The sequence below is a fragment of the Phyllostomus hastatus genome, unplaced genomic scaffold, assembly GCF_019186645.2.
Source record: "Phyllostomus hastatus isolate PE091 unplaced genomic scaffold, TTU_PhHast_1.1 phas_contig_80, whole genome shotgun sequence".
Classification (NCBI taxonomy): domain Eukaryota; kingdom Metazoa; phylum Chordata; class Mammalia; order Chiroptera; family Phyllostomidae; genus Phyllostomus; species Phyllostomus hastatus.
In genome coordinates, this window is record NW_025333960.1 from 7,794,891 (window position 1) to 7,812,827 (window position 17,937).

General features: G+C 35.7%; 1 protein-coding gene across 1 annotated transcript in view; it reads left to right on the top strand.

Moving 5' to 3' along the window:
• PIEZO2 (piezo type mechanosensitive ion channel component 2) overlaps positions 1-17,937 on the top strand; it is a 503,470-nt gene that overhangs the window by 436,224 nt on the left and 49,309 nt on the right. The window contains exons 33-36 of the mRNA XM_045850410.1: positions 2,963-3,074; positions 6,371-6,430; positions 10,298-10,464; positions 12,208-12,374. Coding sequence (XP_045706366.1) covers positions 2,963-3,074; positions 6,371-6,430; positions 10,298-10,464; positions 12,208-12,374 — 506 coding nt within the window. The remainder of the gene's footprint in view (positions 1-2,962; positions 3,075-6,370; positions 6,431-10,297; positions 10,465-12,207; positions 12,375-17,937) is intronic.

The following is a 17,937-nucleotide window of genomic DNA, read 5'->3' on the forward strand; positions in this document are numbered from 1 at the left end:
TATTACTGAAAATCATAGGTAATGAATTATTCTTCTTGTACTTTAAAGAAAGGTATTTTCCCTGCCTTAATCTAAGGCAAGCACAAAAACTCTGTGTTCAGCAAATGGTTTGGATAGTGATCAAGACCAGTTTTTTTTTTAAAAGATTTTATTTATTTATTTTTAGAGAGGGAAAGGAAGGAGAAAGAGAGAGAGAGACAGAGAGAGAAACATCAATGTGCGGTTGCTTGGGGCCGTGGCCTGCAACCCAGGCATGTGCCCTGACTGGGAATCGAACCTGTGACACTTTGGTTCGCAGCCCGCGCTCCATCCACTGAGCTACGCCAGCCAGGGCAAGACCAGTTTTTTTCTTCATTTCTCCTGGGATCTTACTTAAATGCAGGTTATTTAAGTTCAGCAGGTCTTCAGTGGGACCTGGAATTCTGTATTTCTGTCAAGCTCCCCATGAAGCATAAATAGCTGGTCTTACCTGGAGGAGCAGGATCTAATAGTCAAGGTCCCCACCATTTTCTAAATGCCAGGATTCTGCTGTTCAGTTTAATATTCACTGTTGTCACTTCCCTAGGGTTCTTCTCCTTTTCCCCTTAATGACTGCCATATGAGTCTCTCCATCCATATGAAAGAATTTATATGAAAGATTACAATGTAATTATCCTCCATCTTACTTTTAAAAACAAATCTTCTTACTGACAACATAGATTGTCCCTGGACCACACCTCAATTAAAGGACAGTTTATGAAACTTAACTAATATTAGTGAAGGATCTCCACATTGATAAATTCTCTCCTGTTTTAAAGATTAAATTCTTTTTTGTACATGTTTTCAGTAAAGTGAATTCCATTTTCTTTCATTTACATGATAAAATTTAAGATGAAATGTAAGATAAAATTTAATAAAGTTGGGAATACAGTGGCAGTGCAGTTTTGAGGAGCAAAGTTTACATAAATACATTTCCATGTATTTTTTGCTTGTGGTTAGTGATGCTCATGTCTGAGTCCCTAGAGAGATTCATCAACTGGATTTTAGTTACAGCTACCAAGTAAGAAGTTTCAGTAAGAATTCTTCTATTTCTTGACTAAGTAAGAAATGGGATGTTTCCTCCTCCATCTTTATTATCAACTGTTTCCTGAAACAATTGGATTTAGGCCAAACTGACGCTCTATCAAATGTTCCTGGAACTGTAAAATGTTTGTATTTCGAAACACCAACATTAAGATAATTTACTTACAACAAAGGGTGTGTCAAATGATTCTTTCCCCTCCCTCCTTCCCTCTTTTTTGCATTATCTTAATGGGAAAGAACTAATAGGCTTAATCATTTAGGTGTCAAATATAGAACCAGGAGTTCCCTTTTAATAAGTCAGATTTCCAGGACTCTCACCCTTTCCACAAGGCCTTTTCAATTCTGTTCTGAGCACCTCCTTCTTTCTTGCTCACTCTCCCACCCAATGGTTTCATTTTCTTCAGAGAAAAAAAATTCTCCAGCTGTGCACTTATATTCACAAATCCTGATTTTTTTTTTCTATTTTGGGTAATCCTGCATTCTCTAAAAGCAATATTCTAATAACTTTTAAAAATAAAATGTCACTATATTTTGCTCTTCAGCCTAAAAATTTATTTACATTTAGCAGAATGGATTTTTTAAAAGAATCAATATTTTGCAGAAGCAAGTTTGTTTATTAATATGCTAAACCTCAGAGATATTATTGATAGAACTCCTAAATAACATGCTCAATAAACATCCACCATATATTCCTTTATTTGGTCCTTCTTCAAATTCCAGTTTATCTCACTCTTCAAAATGTTTTTGGGCATAAAATAAGATATTTTTTGTCTCCTGGGCTTATTATTCAAAAATGGTATAATTGTTATGTTTATATTAATTGTTCTTAAGATTCAGATTTCTACCAGTGAGAAGAAATGTTCTTTCTTAATAACCTATGACCTTTCTTTACATTTCCATATATGGAAGCATTGAATTCCTCCTTATTTTTATAACTTCATAGTGCCCATGGTTTTAAACTGTACTTTTCCAAGATTCCAGAAATCTGGACATTATATAAATTAAAATGAAAGCACCTGGGCCTACAAGCACCCCTGTGAAACCTTCCTTTAACTTTATGTCGATAATAGAAAACCCAGCTTCCCTGAGACCCAGGTGTGCCTGTGGGTGCATGAGGAGCATGCATGCTTGGCTTCATGGTTCTAGGTGGCTGACTTTGTATCTCAAGGTTTTCTTTTTCTTCCTTCTGCATGACTTGTGAAACTATCAGTGGGTGGGCTGTTCAAAATGGGTCTACCATGGTTACTGGTTAAAATATATTAATGCAACTATTTTCAGGTCTTGAATAAAAATGACAAAAGGCAACTTTTCAAAAGCACAAGTTCTCCTTCCATACCATCTGAAATAACTTCTTAATCTTAATATCACCTTATTTTTCCTCTCCAAATACTAATCGATCTGCAAAGCCCTTTCTTAAGGTGCTGGTAATAGCTGTTATTCACAAGGGAAAGTATCAAATGTACTGTTTGCCAAAGTAAATGAGGAGAAGATAGTATTTTGTTTCTGACTCACAGTTTATTTTTGACAACTCTAATGTCATGTTATTGAGGCTTCCGGTTCATTCATATTGCATGCAATGGGAAAGATCAGCTGTTAAGTATTACAAATAGTGGTGGTATATGAGAAGTTGGGAGAAATGTTGGTTTGTATGTACCCAAAGTTTCTCAAAATTGTCTTTGATACCAAATGAAATATATTCCTACATATCTGTTTTCATCTATTACTTCATAATAATGAAAATGGCACAGGTCAGCTCAGCATTTGAAGGATATGGGAGAGGGATATTTAGTTTGTGTTGCGAAAGAAAATGTTTACAAAAGCCATGAAGCTTGGTGTTGGTCCCTTTTCTTTTAAGTCAAATTATTAAAGCCCAGAAAATAATTGAACTTTCTACCTTCAGTTTGTTTATCAAGCCTGGATTACTGACCCTAAAACAGCACTCCGACAGAGGCGCAAAGAGAAAAAAAGGTCTGCAAGAGAAGAACAGAAAAGGACAAAAGGATCTGGGGAGGGTGAGTGTCACAGGGGTGCAGCAGGTTCTAGCCAGCACCCTCTCTTTCTGTGGCCTTGAATACAACAGAGGAACTGCAAAAGACAGAGTCTTTGGAGTACTCAGTTCTTACATTCTAAAGAGTACAAAGATTTTTACTTGTCCTTAATTGCTTGTGAAAGATTAAAACATGAATTTGAAATGGATTGTATAAAATAAAAAGAGAGGCACAATAAACCCAAAGAAAGTAGAAAGAAAAACTAACTTATAGAAAATAAATATAAGATAAGACTTTATCATTAAGTGAAAAGCTGTTCTTAGAAAAACTAATTAGACAGATGAACTTTTGGTAGTTGACCAAGGAAAAAGGGAAACCTGACTAAACAGTGCCCATGAACCAAAAACAGAACATAACTACCAGTGCCATATTTAATACGATACTGGTACATTTGAAGGCATGTGATAGAAACACATTTCTAAGGGGGGAATAGTAAAATTAAAAATGCACTGTGGACAGTCAGGAAACACATTTTCATTATATAAATCTGACTAAAGATTAGTTATACTAAGAATTCAAAAAAAATCAGCAAAGTATTCAAAAAAATCAAAAAATAAAAATTCAACCCAACAGATGAATGAATATGAAAACAACTCACAAATCAAAAAATTAAAATTGCCTGTAAAAAGGAGCTCAGCTTCACTAGTAATATGAAAAACACAAACTAAGTATTTTGACATTTTGACATTTTGGCTTTTTACCTACGGGATTGATAAGAACCTAAACATTTGATAACATCATTGTTTGGAACTAGTGGAAATATAAGTGCTTGCATGTACAATGAATGGTGTTATATAGTTGTACATTCACTTTGAAGAACAGTGTGTCCATATCTGTGAAAATTTTAAATGCACACATCCCACTATAAATCAGTCTTACTTCCAGGCATGTGGCTTAACCTGAAGCAGGATTTGCACGTGTACATAAGAGCATAAGGACACATGTCTAAGAGCATTTATGTAATGTTTCTTGTTAATAACAAAAATTTAGAAACATCTTAAATGCCCACATGAAGAAGACTCAAGGAAATTTTGTTACCAATATATAATGGAATACTCCAGTACTTCAAAAAATGAGATGGATTACTTTGAACTGACTTAGAAAACAATTCCTGACATATTGTTAAATGAAAAGCATTGTGTTGCAAAATGGCATACACATTATGAAACCATTTATAAAACAAAGGAAACCTCAAGACAATATTTTGAATTTAAATGGGTGCATATTATAGTGTATAAATGTAAGGAAGAATACTTTGAAAATTAATAACAGTGGTTACTTCTACAGGAGGGGTTAGAGGGACTGTGGTATGATTAAAGGGAACTTTAGGTTTATCTGCTACATTTTTGTGCTTTACAAAGAAAATGCGTATATAAATTCCTTGTGAAATTAAAAATATGTTTAAAATAAAGTAAAGGAAAACATAATTTCTAATGGAGCTCTAATTATAAAACTGTTTCCTTTTTGACCATTCTGCCCTCTGCTACCTCTCGGTAACTTTAATTTTATTTTACTTTATTGGTTTAATAAGACAAAATTAAGACAGAGCTGATGTAACAAATTATCATAAAGAGTCAAATGCACAATCTGCCCTGGAAACCTATCTACTAAACTGCCAAATCCTCACAATGTGCTGTGTTCATATCTACTCCTTTCTCATGGGCACATGTACATGTGTAGGTATTCATTAATCCATATCATCCTTTTTAATAGCTGCAAAATATTCTATAATATGGATATGCATAATTTATTCAACTATTCTGTCACTAATGGACAAAAGTTTACTTCCAGATTTTTGCTGCAATGAGCAATGTTGCCTTAGGTAACCCTGAACAGAGCTCTGTATATAGTTATACATGTGTGTTTTCAAATGCATAGCAAAAGGTCAGGAAGAACATTCACTTTCCACAGAATACATGATCAAAAGTGGGATTGCTGGGTTAAATGGTGTACCTTTATTTACTTTAGTATTTTCCCAAACAGCTTTAGTAATATGCACTTCAGTGTGTGAGGTTATGGGAGTGTCCATTTCCCTGTCATGTCATCCCCCAGGACAGTGTTACTTTTTTCATTCTTTGTCTTTCTCAAGGTTTTATTTTCACTTGAATTCTCCTAACTAATGAGAGTGAATTTTTGTTGTTTTCTTGGCAATTTGTACTTCCAAATCTAAGATTTAAACATTTTTATCATTTTCCATAATATTGTTCTATTAGGTTGTTTGTCCTTTTTAATTTAGAGAATATTTATATATTATGGACATTTTCCCCTTTTACATGTTAAAATTTTTTCCAATCCAACGGTTATCTTTTGATTTACTTTATTACATATTATCTAAATAATTTTTAATTTTTTCTGATGTCATGTAGGTCTAAATTTCTTTTTGCAGTTTCCAGGTTTCTATTTTGCTTAAGGAAGTAACCCAAATATTATGCTAATGTTTTCCTATATTTCCTCCTAATTTTATTTACATTTTGAAGTTTTTATTTTCTACAAAGTAGAGATCTAATTTGTTTACTTTTAGGTCAATAGACAATTATGCTAACCCTATTTATGAAATGATTCTTCCTTTTTTCTATTAAATTTAAATGCTACTTTGGTCAATATCATGCCTTCATTTACTCTCAGGTATGTTTCTGGACTCTCTACTGAAAACATCTAGCTCCAGCCCAATGTCTTATATTTTTGTTTATTTGTTCATTTGCATGTTTGGGATATTTTTAGTTTTTTTAAAAATTTTTTAATTTTTCAATTACAGTTGACATTCAATATTATTTCCTACTAGTTTCAGGTGTACAGTGTAGTGATTTGACAATCAAACACTTGCAGGACATAAGTCTCTGTTGCAATTCAAGTCTGCCACTGCAGGGTGAAAGCAGCCACCAAGAATACATAAATAAATGGGCCTGACTATGTTCCACTGAAATTTGGATTTTACATAATTTTTATGAATACAAAATACTCTTTTTTAGATTTTTTTCAACTATTAAAAATATAAAAACCATTCTGAAATCTCAGTCCACTTAACAACAGGAAGCAGGAAAGGTTTAGCCAGAGGATTGCAGTTTATCACTCATGATTTCCACGATTCTTGTTCATAAGAGAATCTGAATGTTATGAATTCTTACAACTATTTGCCAGAAACTCTTAAAAGAAGCAGAATATCCTAAATTTAATTTAATATTTTTAATCCAGAAGAGTGGTGTTGGCATTTAATATACCCTAAATGAATCTAACTCCTGTTTCTTGAATACACTTGGCAGATCCTGTGTTGTGGGAAGACCAAGAGGATGAGCCAGTCAAAAAGAAATCAGATGGACCAGGTAATAAAATAAAGACAAATGTGAATGAGCTGGGAGAAAAGTGAAATTGTTACTTCCCCATATGTTTATGTAATGAAAGTCTGCCTAAAAATGACTAATCAAATACTGTTTCTGGACTAATACTAGAAAATCAGTGTCCTTCCAAATCTCATCTCCAGTAAAATTGCAAAGTGACTCCTAAAAGTAGATCTGCCCCTTGCACTGTTGGATTACATGTTGGATTAGAGTTGGTTTGTAAATTCTTCTATTTAAATTCCTATGCAAAGAAGTGTCAGGTGGCAAATTATAAATGTCCCATAGAAGCCATCAGAATAGAGGCATAAAAACTATTGGCAATTAATTTTAAACGACATAGAAAGGAGTTAAGTAAGAGGTAAGTAGAATTTAGGAATGAGAGGTACTCTGGAAGCTTGGGCCAACTTCCTCATTTCATGAGGGAAAATCAAATGCCAAAGAGTTTGCTCAGAATTCCACAGCTGAAGTAAGGGACAGAATCCCTGTCTTCTAACTCCCAGCTTGGTCATGGTGCCATTTGGGCTTTCCATAGTATGTGATTGGGAAGATTTCTCTGTGCGGGGGGAACAAGGCAAAACAAAATTCTCCAGATGAAATGAACTCACATGTCTCTCTAGTTCTATAAAAGTGCTGTTTCCCCTATTGCACAGAGTTGGAATTCCTGAGTCCATCATTTATCAGCAGGCAATATTTTCAGGCTCTTTACTTTGGACACAAATACTTCCAAGGATGCCATCTGCTGGTCAAAGTGAGACTTCGGAAGGCTGGCTAATAACCTCTGTGGCCAAATTCTTAAACCTGGCCTCCATTTCCAGATAATTTACTCACATGTATGTAGGGCCACATGTTTTATTACTGAAAAGCCTTGTGCAATGATAGTAACTAACCCTTTAGATTTCACATCTTCTTTCCCAGGCACTTTTCCAAGAAATTTAGACATATTAACTTGTTTAACCTTCTCAAAAACTCTTCTCTCCATTTAACAGTTAAGAAACTGAGGCAGAGAAAGATTAGCTAACTTTTCAAAGTTTACATAGCCACTAAGAGGTAGAGTTAGGATATGAACCCAAGAAGCCCAAACCCAGAGTTTGTGCTCTTAACAATTATGACCTACTGCCTCTATGATTTAAAAATAAGTAAAAATGAAAAGCTTAATTTCACATGTTAGTTTCTGATCACCCAAGTTAGTAAAGTGCTTGTTATACATGTCTCCAACACAACAATTTTAACACCAAAGACCACCATAAGCAAAACTGTAAAATAATTATATTTATTTTATGATCTCTAAGGAAATAACTGTGAATATTATTTTAAAAAGTTGTTAAAATATGTTGCTAATATTTATTAATAGTAATAACTAACTTCGAGTCCTTCAGCCGTCAGGGGTCAAACTTGCCTTTGATGTCTACATAAAAGGCCTAGAGGTTCTATCCAGACTACTGTGGGAAATGCATGCCTTGCTCAAGATCAAAAGAGAAACAGGAGTGTTGGATGGATAGAGGGATGTAGGTGTTTCCAGAGCTTTCTGGCTCAGAATTGCTCTTCTGTGGAATCTGTAGCAACTCACTTCATTCAGTTCACAAAACAGCTGCTCCCTTCTTGGGCTGCTTTGCTCAATGAAGGTTCCTTTCTCATTTCCCTACTTCCTAATGGACACCACCTATAAGGCTGTTAGGTGTGACACAGTTTCACTGAGGTTTGGGGGGATAGTGGGAGGCAGTGGCTATGTAGCCCGAAATATTCAAAGGGAAAGTCGCCATGACCCACCTCAGCAGGCTCTCACCAGCTGGTTTGTCTGGAATCTGGCTTCACAGCCACCTGTGGCTCAGAGCCTCGTCCCTCCAGGCCCTTCTTATTTAACTTTTCCCCTATATCCTTTTCCAGATTCCTGGTTTTCTTCCCCAGGTACCAGCTGGCAACTCTGAGGTTCTTGTTACTCCAGTAGGTAGAACTATTCAACTCTTATTCATCTCTCTTGCCCATCTGGACTCTGTCTGGAGGCCATCCCACATAAAGCTAAGCTTCCTCTAATGGTTCTCTTTTTTAAAAAAAGCAAACACTTACCTGAGAGAAAGTCTGCCTTCATCCTAGGCACCTCAATTCACAAAGAACTTTTTTTTTCCTTTTTACAATCACAAAGTTAAACTTTGATTCATACTGTGGTATAAGAATTAAAGTAGAGAGAGGGGATTGGTGGAGGGCAGGGGTGAGTCACCCAATGGTCATATGTAATTACACTAGATTTGAGGTCAGGAAACTATACAACCTCTGGGCCAAATCCCACCTACCACCTGTTTTTATATGGCTTCTTAGCTAAGGATGATTTTTACATTTTTAATGGTTGAAAAAGTATTAAAAGAGTATTTTATGATGTATGAAAATTATTAAATTCTGTAAATAGTTTTATTGGCAACCCAATCATGCCCATTCATAGACCATTCATTGTCCGCAGCTGCTGGCACACTGCAACAGCAGTGGTTAGTTGTAACAGAGACAGTATGGCCTGGAGAACCAAAAACATCTACCATCAGGCTCTGTCCAGAAAAAAGTTTTGTGGACCCCCATACAAAATCATAAAGGCTTATGCCCTATTCTACATGCTATCTTAATGATTTTAAACTAATTCCAAACCATAATAATTAATTCTAAATTCATTAAAGTTTTGCTATGACACTTGAATCTGGTTTTCTTCTTTTACGGGGAGAGAGGGCACAGTGAGAGATACAAGCTGTTTTCTTATTGGTGGTATTTGTTTTTAATAAATAGTAAAACAATTCATTGTCATGTTCACTAAATATTCACTTTATTGTTGTAATCAAGGTTTGAAATACTTAATAAAACTAAATTTTTAAGTACCAAATTTTTTAAAAAGTAAACATTGACCAAAATTTGGTGGTGTGTCTTGAAAGGTTCCCTGTATACCAGTTGAAAAACTATTGGTTTACATGAGCAAACCAGCAAAACAGTTAATAGAGGATCTCCCCTCTTTTATTTTGATTCAGACATTTAAAAAGTTAAGTCACAGCTATGGAATCTCCTTAAACCTAATCAGTAATCAGGGAGCTTATGCTGAGTTCTCTGAGGGAACAGGAGAGGCAGGTGCCACACTGAGACAGCATGAGGCACACAGTGGCAATCAGAGCTGAACCTGCTACACCAGGCAGTGTTCCCGGGCTTCCTGAGTCACAACTATAGATAAGGAAGAGGACCCAAGTGCATCAGGAATTTCACAGCTTCTGTTGATTTAGGGAGCATCGATCTCATGTGCAGTATTTTGTAGTTAGCATGGCTCAGTATAATTAAGAACAAGGATAGTTCAGTGGTATAGATATATACTCTTAGCACACACACTAAGCTCTCTTTACAGGATAGCTTTAAGGTGATTGAACTGAAATGCAACTGCAGTAGGAAATATCAGTTTCTTAATCAACAGAATTGTTTCCAACAACTATTGTTACTTAAGAAAAGAAGAAACTTACAGAAGAAAAACTTATAGGATCCAATTGCCTGGATAAATACAGACTGTTTCTATTCCTATGCCAATAACAGAAATGTCTTTGAATATAATCTCTACTTTTAATCAAAACTATCTGCATATGAATCTATCCTGACCAATGTTGTGATCAAATGTTAACAGTTCTGTCCTGGCTTGGTTTGGAGGCTGGCACTGCATGTGTAGAAAGACTCAGTGGGAGCTTTCTGTGCCATAGAGGTCCTCCCCTCCTCCTGTTATGCTGAGTACAGAGGGCCAAAAGCAGGCCTCCTTTGACAGAACATTATAGTGCTATGCACAGCAACATGGTCCATGGCATTTTGTTCCTTTGAAATTTTGTTTCTTTTTCTTCTTCCTAGATAACATCATCAAGAGGATATTTAATATTTTGAAATTTACCTGGGTCCTTTTTCTGGCAACAGTGGATAGTTTCACAGCTTGGCTTAACTCCATTTCAAGGGAGCATATTGATATATCTACAGTTTTGAGAATTGAAAGATGCATGCTGACCAGAGAAATTAAAAAGGTAACACTCTTGGAATATTTTTTTTTGTTTCTACCCACATTATAAAAATTGTGAAATACCCAGAACTCCAAGTAGGAAAAGATAAAATCCTTTTTTTTCCAGACCATCTTTACATAACTCCTTAATTTTTCTGTGTATTTAAATCTGTTCCATGCTCAGAACTAAAATCAGACACTCACACAGAGTCCTGGAATAGTGGCTGGTTTGTTTATTCTATTCCCTTGCCTCATCGGAGTTTGCAGGTGCACAGACTCTGCTGTGTCTTATAAAGGATTATGTTGTTTAGTCTGAGAAGATTGATCTGAAATGTCTCATAGGAAAAATTAGGTAGGATGCATACAGAGCAGCAAAATATAGTCATATAAGGTTTATACAATATATTTAAAAATAAAAGATTATTACTAGAAAAGTTACTATTATATATACTTATACATAGCTATAAAATTATATATAGAAGGGATTTCTTTTAAAATTTTTTCGAAAAATAATTGACATATAATGTTATATTAGTTTCAGATGTACAGCATAATGATTCTATATATATATATAAATTTTATATATATTTATATATATATATATAAAATGAAATGATCACCACTATAAGTCTACTTAACATTCATTAGCACACAGTTACAATTTTTTTCTCATAAATTTTTAAGCAACTTTCAAATACAGCAGTCCCCACTTATCCATGGTTCACTTTGTGGCTTACCATTGGTCAACCTCAACCCAAAAATATTAAATGAATAATTCCAGAAATTAACAATTCAGAAGTTTTAAATTGCATGCCCCACTGAGTAGTGTGATGAAACTTTAGGCCACCCTTCTTCACCCCACCTAGGATGTGAACCATCCCGGATGGAACCGTCCAGCATCTCCATGCTGTATAAGCTCCCTGCCTGGTGGTAATTAATACCCATCTAGGTTCTCAGATCCACTGTGGTGGTATCATAGTGATTGTGTCCAGGTCACCCGTATTTTACTTAATAGTGGCCCAAAGTGCAAGAGTAGTGATGTTGTCAATTTAGATATACAAAAGCAAAGCTTTAAAGTACTTCCTTTATACAAAAAGGTTAAAGTTACTGACTTCATAAGGAAAGAAAAAAATCATACACTGAGGTGCTAAGATCTATGATAAGAATGAATCTTCTATTGGTGAAGTTGTGAAGAAAGAAAAAAACAACCTGTGCTAGTTTGCTGAGATATAGATAAAAACCACATTCACATAACTTTTATTATAGTATATTGTTATAATTGTTCTAACTTATTATTAGTTGTTATTAATCCCTTTAGTATGCCTAATTTATAAATTAAACTTTACCATAGGTACATCTGTACAGGAAAAAAACATAGTGTGCATATTGTTCAGTACCATGGTTTTAGGCATCTGCTGGGCATCTTCAAATGTATCCCCTGCAGATAAAGAGGTACCCCCATGTACAATACAGTATTATTAACTATAGTGACCTTGCTATATATTACATTCCCATGTCTTACTTATTTTATGACTGGAAGTTTGTACTTTTGATCACCTTTATCCTTAGACAAGAGGGATTTCTAGTTTAGCATTACCCAGTAATACTGGACACCATTAACTCCATGAACTGACTTCAATCCCCAGTTTCACTAGCTTTGTGTTAACCTACTTGAGGTGTGCATGGTAGCTGAGAGCTGTCAGTATTGAGTGATGCCAGGTGGCTGCAGAGACAAGTAAGAACTGTGGCAATGTCTCCTTCGCTGCAGGGCAACGTTCCCACTCGGGAAAGCATCCACATGTACTATCAGAACCACATCATGAACCTTTCCAGAGAGTCTGGACTGGACACAATTGACGATCGTCCTGGTGCCGCTTCAGGTGCACAGACAGCCCACAGGATGGATAGCTTAGACTCGCATGACAGTATCTCCAGGTATTTCGTGTTCTGAACAATAGATTCGGTTTGGACAAAGGTAAAAGAGGTGGACTTCATCAATATGAGAAATGAATGTAAGAGGTGAAAGTTAATCAGAACTTACATGAATCGCTACCCTATTTAGGATGTCTCCATATGCACAAGAAAGCTAAAGGAATGTTTTCCTCCCCCAGACTGAGCTAGATAAAATCACTTATCAACCAAAAACTATTAGAAACACCTGCATGATTGGTAGGCACCGGATAGTGGTTTCCAAGCTGGAGACAAGCAAGAATGAAATGTCCTAATGACAAATTACTATTTGTGTCAAGGGCTGCATCTTTAATTCATTTTAAAAATGCCACTCCACGAAGTATCTTCTAAACTAAAATCTTCTGCTATCTGTTGTTATCTTTGATATTTTTCCCTCAGAATTGTTACTTTATGATTCATGGTAGAAGCCCATCTTTCCTGAGTTGTGTGACCACATGCACTGTCTCACAAACAGGGACCCTGCAGTGATTATTTGCCATGGGCCAACACCTAGAACTATTTCTCAGTTACCTCAGTTTATCCTAGGAGATGCATAATTTCAGTTGCAGAGAGGTTAAGTAACTTACCCAAAGTCACACCACCTCGAAAGTATGTATAAACAGACCCAGGGTCCAAAACGATCTGTAATAGCTTAACACAGAGCCTGACCTCTCAACCACCCTACGGTGTGCTGCCTCGCCTTGCCTCTTTGGCACTCTAGGCCAGCTTTGAGAATTGACCTGTCTTTCTTATGGCCTATCCCAGAAAAAAACTATAAATTCTTTGCACCCCAGTATTTACCAGCTGCTATCAACTGTACAGATTTGACTTTCAAGTTAAAGCACAAATCCTGTGTTAGGAGGAAAATGACACACCGAGGGTAATTAGGTAGACTGAGTGAATTACACCTTGTGTCTGTCTTCATTGGTAAAGAGTTGTTTCACTGAGGATTTTCATGTATTTACTATTTTAATTCAACATGTTAAAAAGCACCTATTCCATGTCAGGCTCTGGGCTTGATTCTGGTATAGACACATAATAATAAGTCATCTCTAAGTGGTTTGAGCCTGGAAAGAAAGACTCAGCCACAGGATTATCTGTGGAATTCTGGACTAATTTCTGCTGTATAAGGACATCAGAGATGGGCTGTATTCTCACTGCTGGTTTAGAAGCTCCTTGGTTACTCCCAGTCATACCTCATTCATATGCTGAGCAAGGCACCAAGGTCTAGTGAACTGTTTGTCCTTCACAAATACTGAATATGCTACAAAATGAAAGAATGGAAGCAACCAAGGCTATTTTATCAGTACTGAGATACCAAACCCAAAATAGATAACTAGAAATTGAAATTGCAACCTGATTGGAAGAGGTGGGTAAAAAATTTTGCCTTGAAGTGATATTTTTAGCTGTTGCCAAATTGTTGTATTTAAGCTTCTCCAGTTGTGCCTGTTCTTTATTCTAATAGTCTATTTGATGCAGATCTAAATTAATTGGTATGGAGACATATGTTTTTAAAAGCCCTCAAGGTTTAAAATGGTATATATGCTAAAACTTCATTTTTATTTTTAAAAAATATATGTATTCATACATATGTTGATTTAAGTTTGATTTTTGGACACATAAAATTCTTCATGGATATGACTCCTCCAGTCCCCTGATATTAGGTATTGATTCTTTTAAAGTCCTTGAGGAATAATAAAAGATTTATTTTTCACTTTAATTTGGGAATAATCTTTCTTATTTTTAAGTTCCAATGGAATAGATATATTTCAGCTATTACAGATTTTTGTTAACAGAAGAAACACTTAGGACAGAAACTTAAGAGTTTCAAGGTAAAACATTTATTTGCTAATTGAAATGCTGTTTAAAATGCTTTTAATTCCTAGAATAAAACAATTGATTATTAGAACATTGTACATGATAATAAAACTTATTTCTTCATTCTCTTCCTCCCCAAGCACACACATTTCTCAATAATTAATTTCTGAAGTCATTGGTAATATCTGTTACAAAGTGAAAATAGTATGATGTTCTTGCATCTTTGAGTGCTGACAGTGCCTCCTTGTGTGTCTTCCTGAAAGTGTCCCATAGTCAGTTTTCAAAGGGGAGCTTCAGTCTCCTTTGACAGACTCTATGGAGACAAAAGTCATTGTTGCATAGATTTTGTTCTCATTTTTATCTTAATTGCAAACCATAAAAACTGTCCTGTTTGGAAACTACCAAGCTTCTTACATGTATTGCAACAATTCCATCTATATCTATGTCTATGTCTATTCTATGTCTATGTCTATGTCCATATCTATACCTATATCATCTATATATCAATAATTTAAACTGAATTAGAAAATTCTCTTTAGTTCATTTTCATGATAAAACTTAAAGTCCAATTTTGCCCCCATTCTACCCAGACTCTTACATGTTCCAAGTTATTTTATGGTAGCTATACCTTTCATAATAAAAGGAGACTACAAGGACATCTTTGCAGAAATGGTCAAGTGTGTCATGTTGGCAGGGAGTTAAGGGAAGCAAGATTTGTATGAATGTAGTGAATATTCAAGATACTGACTAATGTTATTTCCCAGTTATGTGGTGAATGAAAATGAACTGGGGAATGTAAAAATTTCTAAATCACCCACTTTATGACCTATTCATGATCAAATAACCATTTCTTTTAAATGGGAGAATGGGGAAGAAAAATGCTGAGATACTCTAGATGTACATTTTCCAAAATATTTTGCTTTTATTTACTGATTTACTTGTGCATACCATATACAGTTGCCCCACTACACTCAGCTTTGGACAGCACTGCTGTGTACATACTGAATATGGACAGGATCTGAGGCAAACTATTTTTCACTTTGTTGGAATTCCAAAATAAAAGGCTTCTGACAGCTCTGTTTATCTTAACTGAAAGTTATGTTTATATTTAACTGGGAATATTTCCTCCCACAGAGTTAAGAATACAATTATATATACACATAGTATATAATTTGGTTTTGCATATTCCCATCTGTTCTTCAAAAATAGGATGTCCCATAATGTGGTTTATAATATTTTAAATGAAATTTTTAACTTCCCTTCTTGCTTTGTTTCAAAATACAGAGATTTTTGTTGTTGTTGTTCTTACCTGGGTTCCTGAGCTTGGGAAGTGAAAGGGGGAATGGATGGACTAACGTTTCTCCGTTCATTGGCGATGACTCTGACAGCAGTTAGCAACATGTTTTCATGAACCTCTTTTGAAATTTCTTGAAGCTATGTATTGTCCCCCAAAGGGAAAAGTGTACAGAAATACAACTTTTTTCCAAAACATGTCAAAGGTTTCACAAGCCTCCTGAATACCATGCATGAACCTGACTTCAGAATAATTGCTCCAGAAACAAATTCTGTGTCATACTAATAAGAGAGAGCAAAGAGAATATTAGAAAGTGAAGCTGAAAATAAGTTTTCCATAAAATAAACATACATAATTCCTGTATTAGTATATTTTAACTGCGTAATAATTAACAATATATCCAACTAAGAAATTAACCAAAATTGTAAATCACAACTTAGAAGGGATAAAATAGGAGAAGAAAAAGAAGAGCTGTTTAAAATAAAATCAAACACCTGCCCTTAAATCTGACCTAAAATTATAAGTATAAAACTATGCCCATAATAAAAAATTTTGAGGTAGAAGATATTTACATCCACAAATTGCTTTTTAACAAAGACTGTCAAACTATCCCCCAAATTTAAAATGGTCAACCAATACTAGTAAAAAACCAGTATCTTTAAAATTAAGTTTTACTTTTTATTTTCAACCTAAAGAAAGGGGAGACATACTGGGGTCCATTATGTCTATGTCATTAGGAGATGAATTTATACATTTGCCCTCTTATTCATGGAAACCTTTGACATTTTGGGGGAAAAAAAGTTGTATTTCTGTACACTTTTCCCTTTGGGGGACAATACATAGCTTCATGAAATTTCAAAAGTGGTACATGAAAACATGTTGCTAACTGCTGTCAGAGTCATTGCCAATGAATGGAGAAAGGTTAGTCCATTTATTCCCCCTTTCACTTCCCAAGCTCAGGAATCCAGGTAAGAACAACAACAACAACAACAACAACAACAACAACAACAACAAACGTCTCTGTATTTTGAAACAAGGCAAGAAGGAAAGTTTCTTTGCTTTAGGAAACTTTCAAATCTCCAATCATTTGTCTACTCTAGAGTCTATAGAAAGCCATGCTCACTGCTAGAAGGGCAGTCATCTTCCCTAGAAGGTATTCTGAGTACAGAAGTGCTCTCAATACCTGTGTCATTGGGTGGGATCTAGCATCATCCTCAAGTAGGGACTCACATGCTTAGTGTGGCCCTAACCCCTTTGCAGAAGACCCAGCCTAGGTGGTACTATCCTATCTGTCCCAGCTCCTGCCCTGGCACCCATGTCACCTATCTTTACCTTTGGGCTTATAGTAGACAAGGTTGCAGTGGGAACCTACCAAGTGAATTTGTGTTCCTTTTGACTTAGTAAAATAGTCATGATTTCCTTCAAATCCAAATATAAAATAGCAATTGTAAAATCAGAAATTATCTTTCAAAAAAATACATTGGTTTAAATTCCTGCAAGTAACACTAGTGACAGCCTAAGGAGCATTCCTAGAGAAGAAGGGACTGATTATCATTTGGAAGGTGTCACCTAAAGGTTGCTGTGTTACCCTGCAATGTAACAACCATCCATTTAGTCTTGTCTTTTGGGTTTATTTTATAAAGCCCTACCCTCTCCCTTATACATTTAAACTGTCCTAGATTGGACAACAAGTGGTCACACTCCAAATAATCCAATTGCGTGGAGTATGAAGATAAGTTAATAGGACCATAGAACTCAACCCAAGAATTAACAAGTTAAATAGGGATCCAAACAATGGTTCTTATGCAGCAAATCTAAGGAGTGCTACAAGACAGGGTGCACCTTGTCTTTCTGCCTGCAAACTCCAAAAAGACCATGCGATTACACCTCTAAAACTGTGAAATGAAATACAGGAATTTGAAGATCCTGTTTCCTCATTTCATGAATGATGAGGGGATCCCCAAAGAGGGGATCTGATTTATCTAACACCCAACAGCCAGTGAATATCCTTGTGGAAGAGACTCAAGCCCAATGCTCCATGTGTTTCCACTTTACCTTACTGTCATCTCATTTTGTTCAGGACATGGTGACATCTGAAGAGAGTATGGCCTGCTTTTAAAAATCAGCCCCTGTGTCCTTATTAGAGACCATTTGATTGCTTACATGCTTACCTTTCTTATTGCCTTGCCCCTCTCCTGGGCATGTAGCTGTGACTTGTGCAGCAGGATGGCCCCAATGGAGTTCTCATGGGTTGTGCTAAAGCACCTAGAACCTGAAAAGCCCTTGAACTGGTCCATGAGTGAGTTACTCAAAATCCCTGCTCCCCAACCCCCAGAGGTTGTTATATTCTGAATGGTGTCCATTTCTGCTTTGCCATTATTGACTAAAGGCATCCAGCTGTGAGGTTGGGCATATAGTATAGGCTCCCTATTGTGG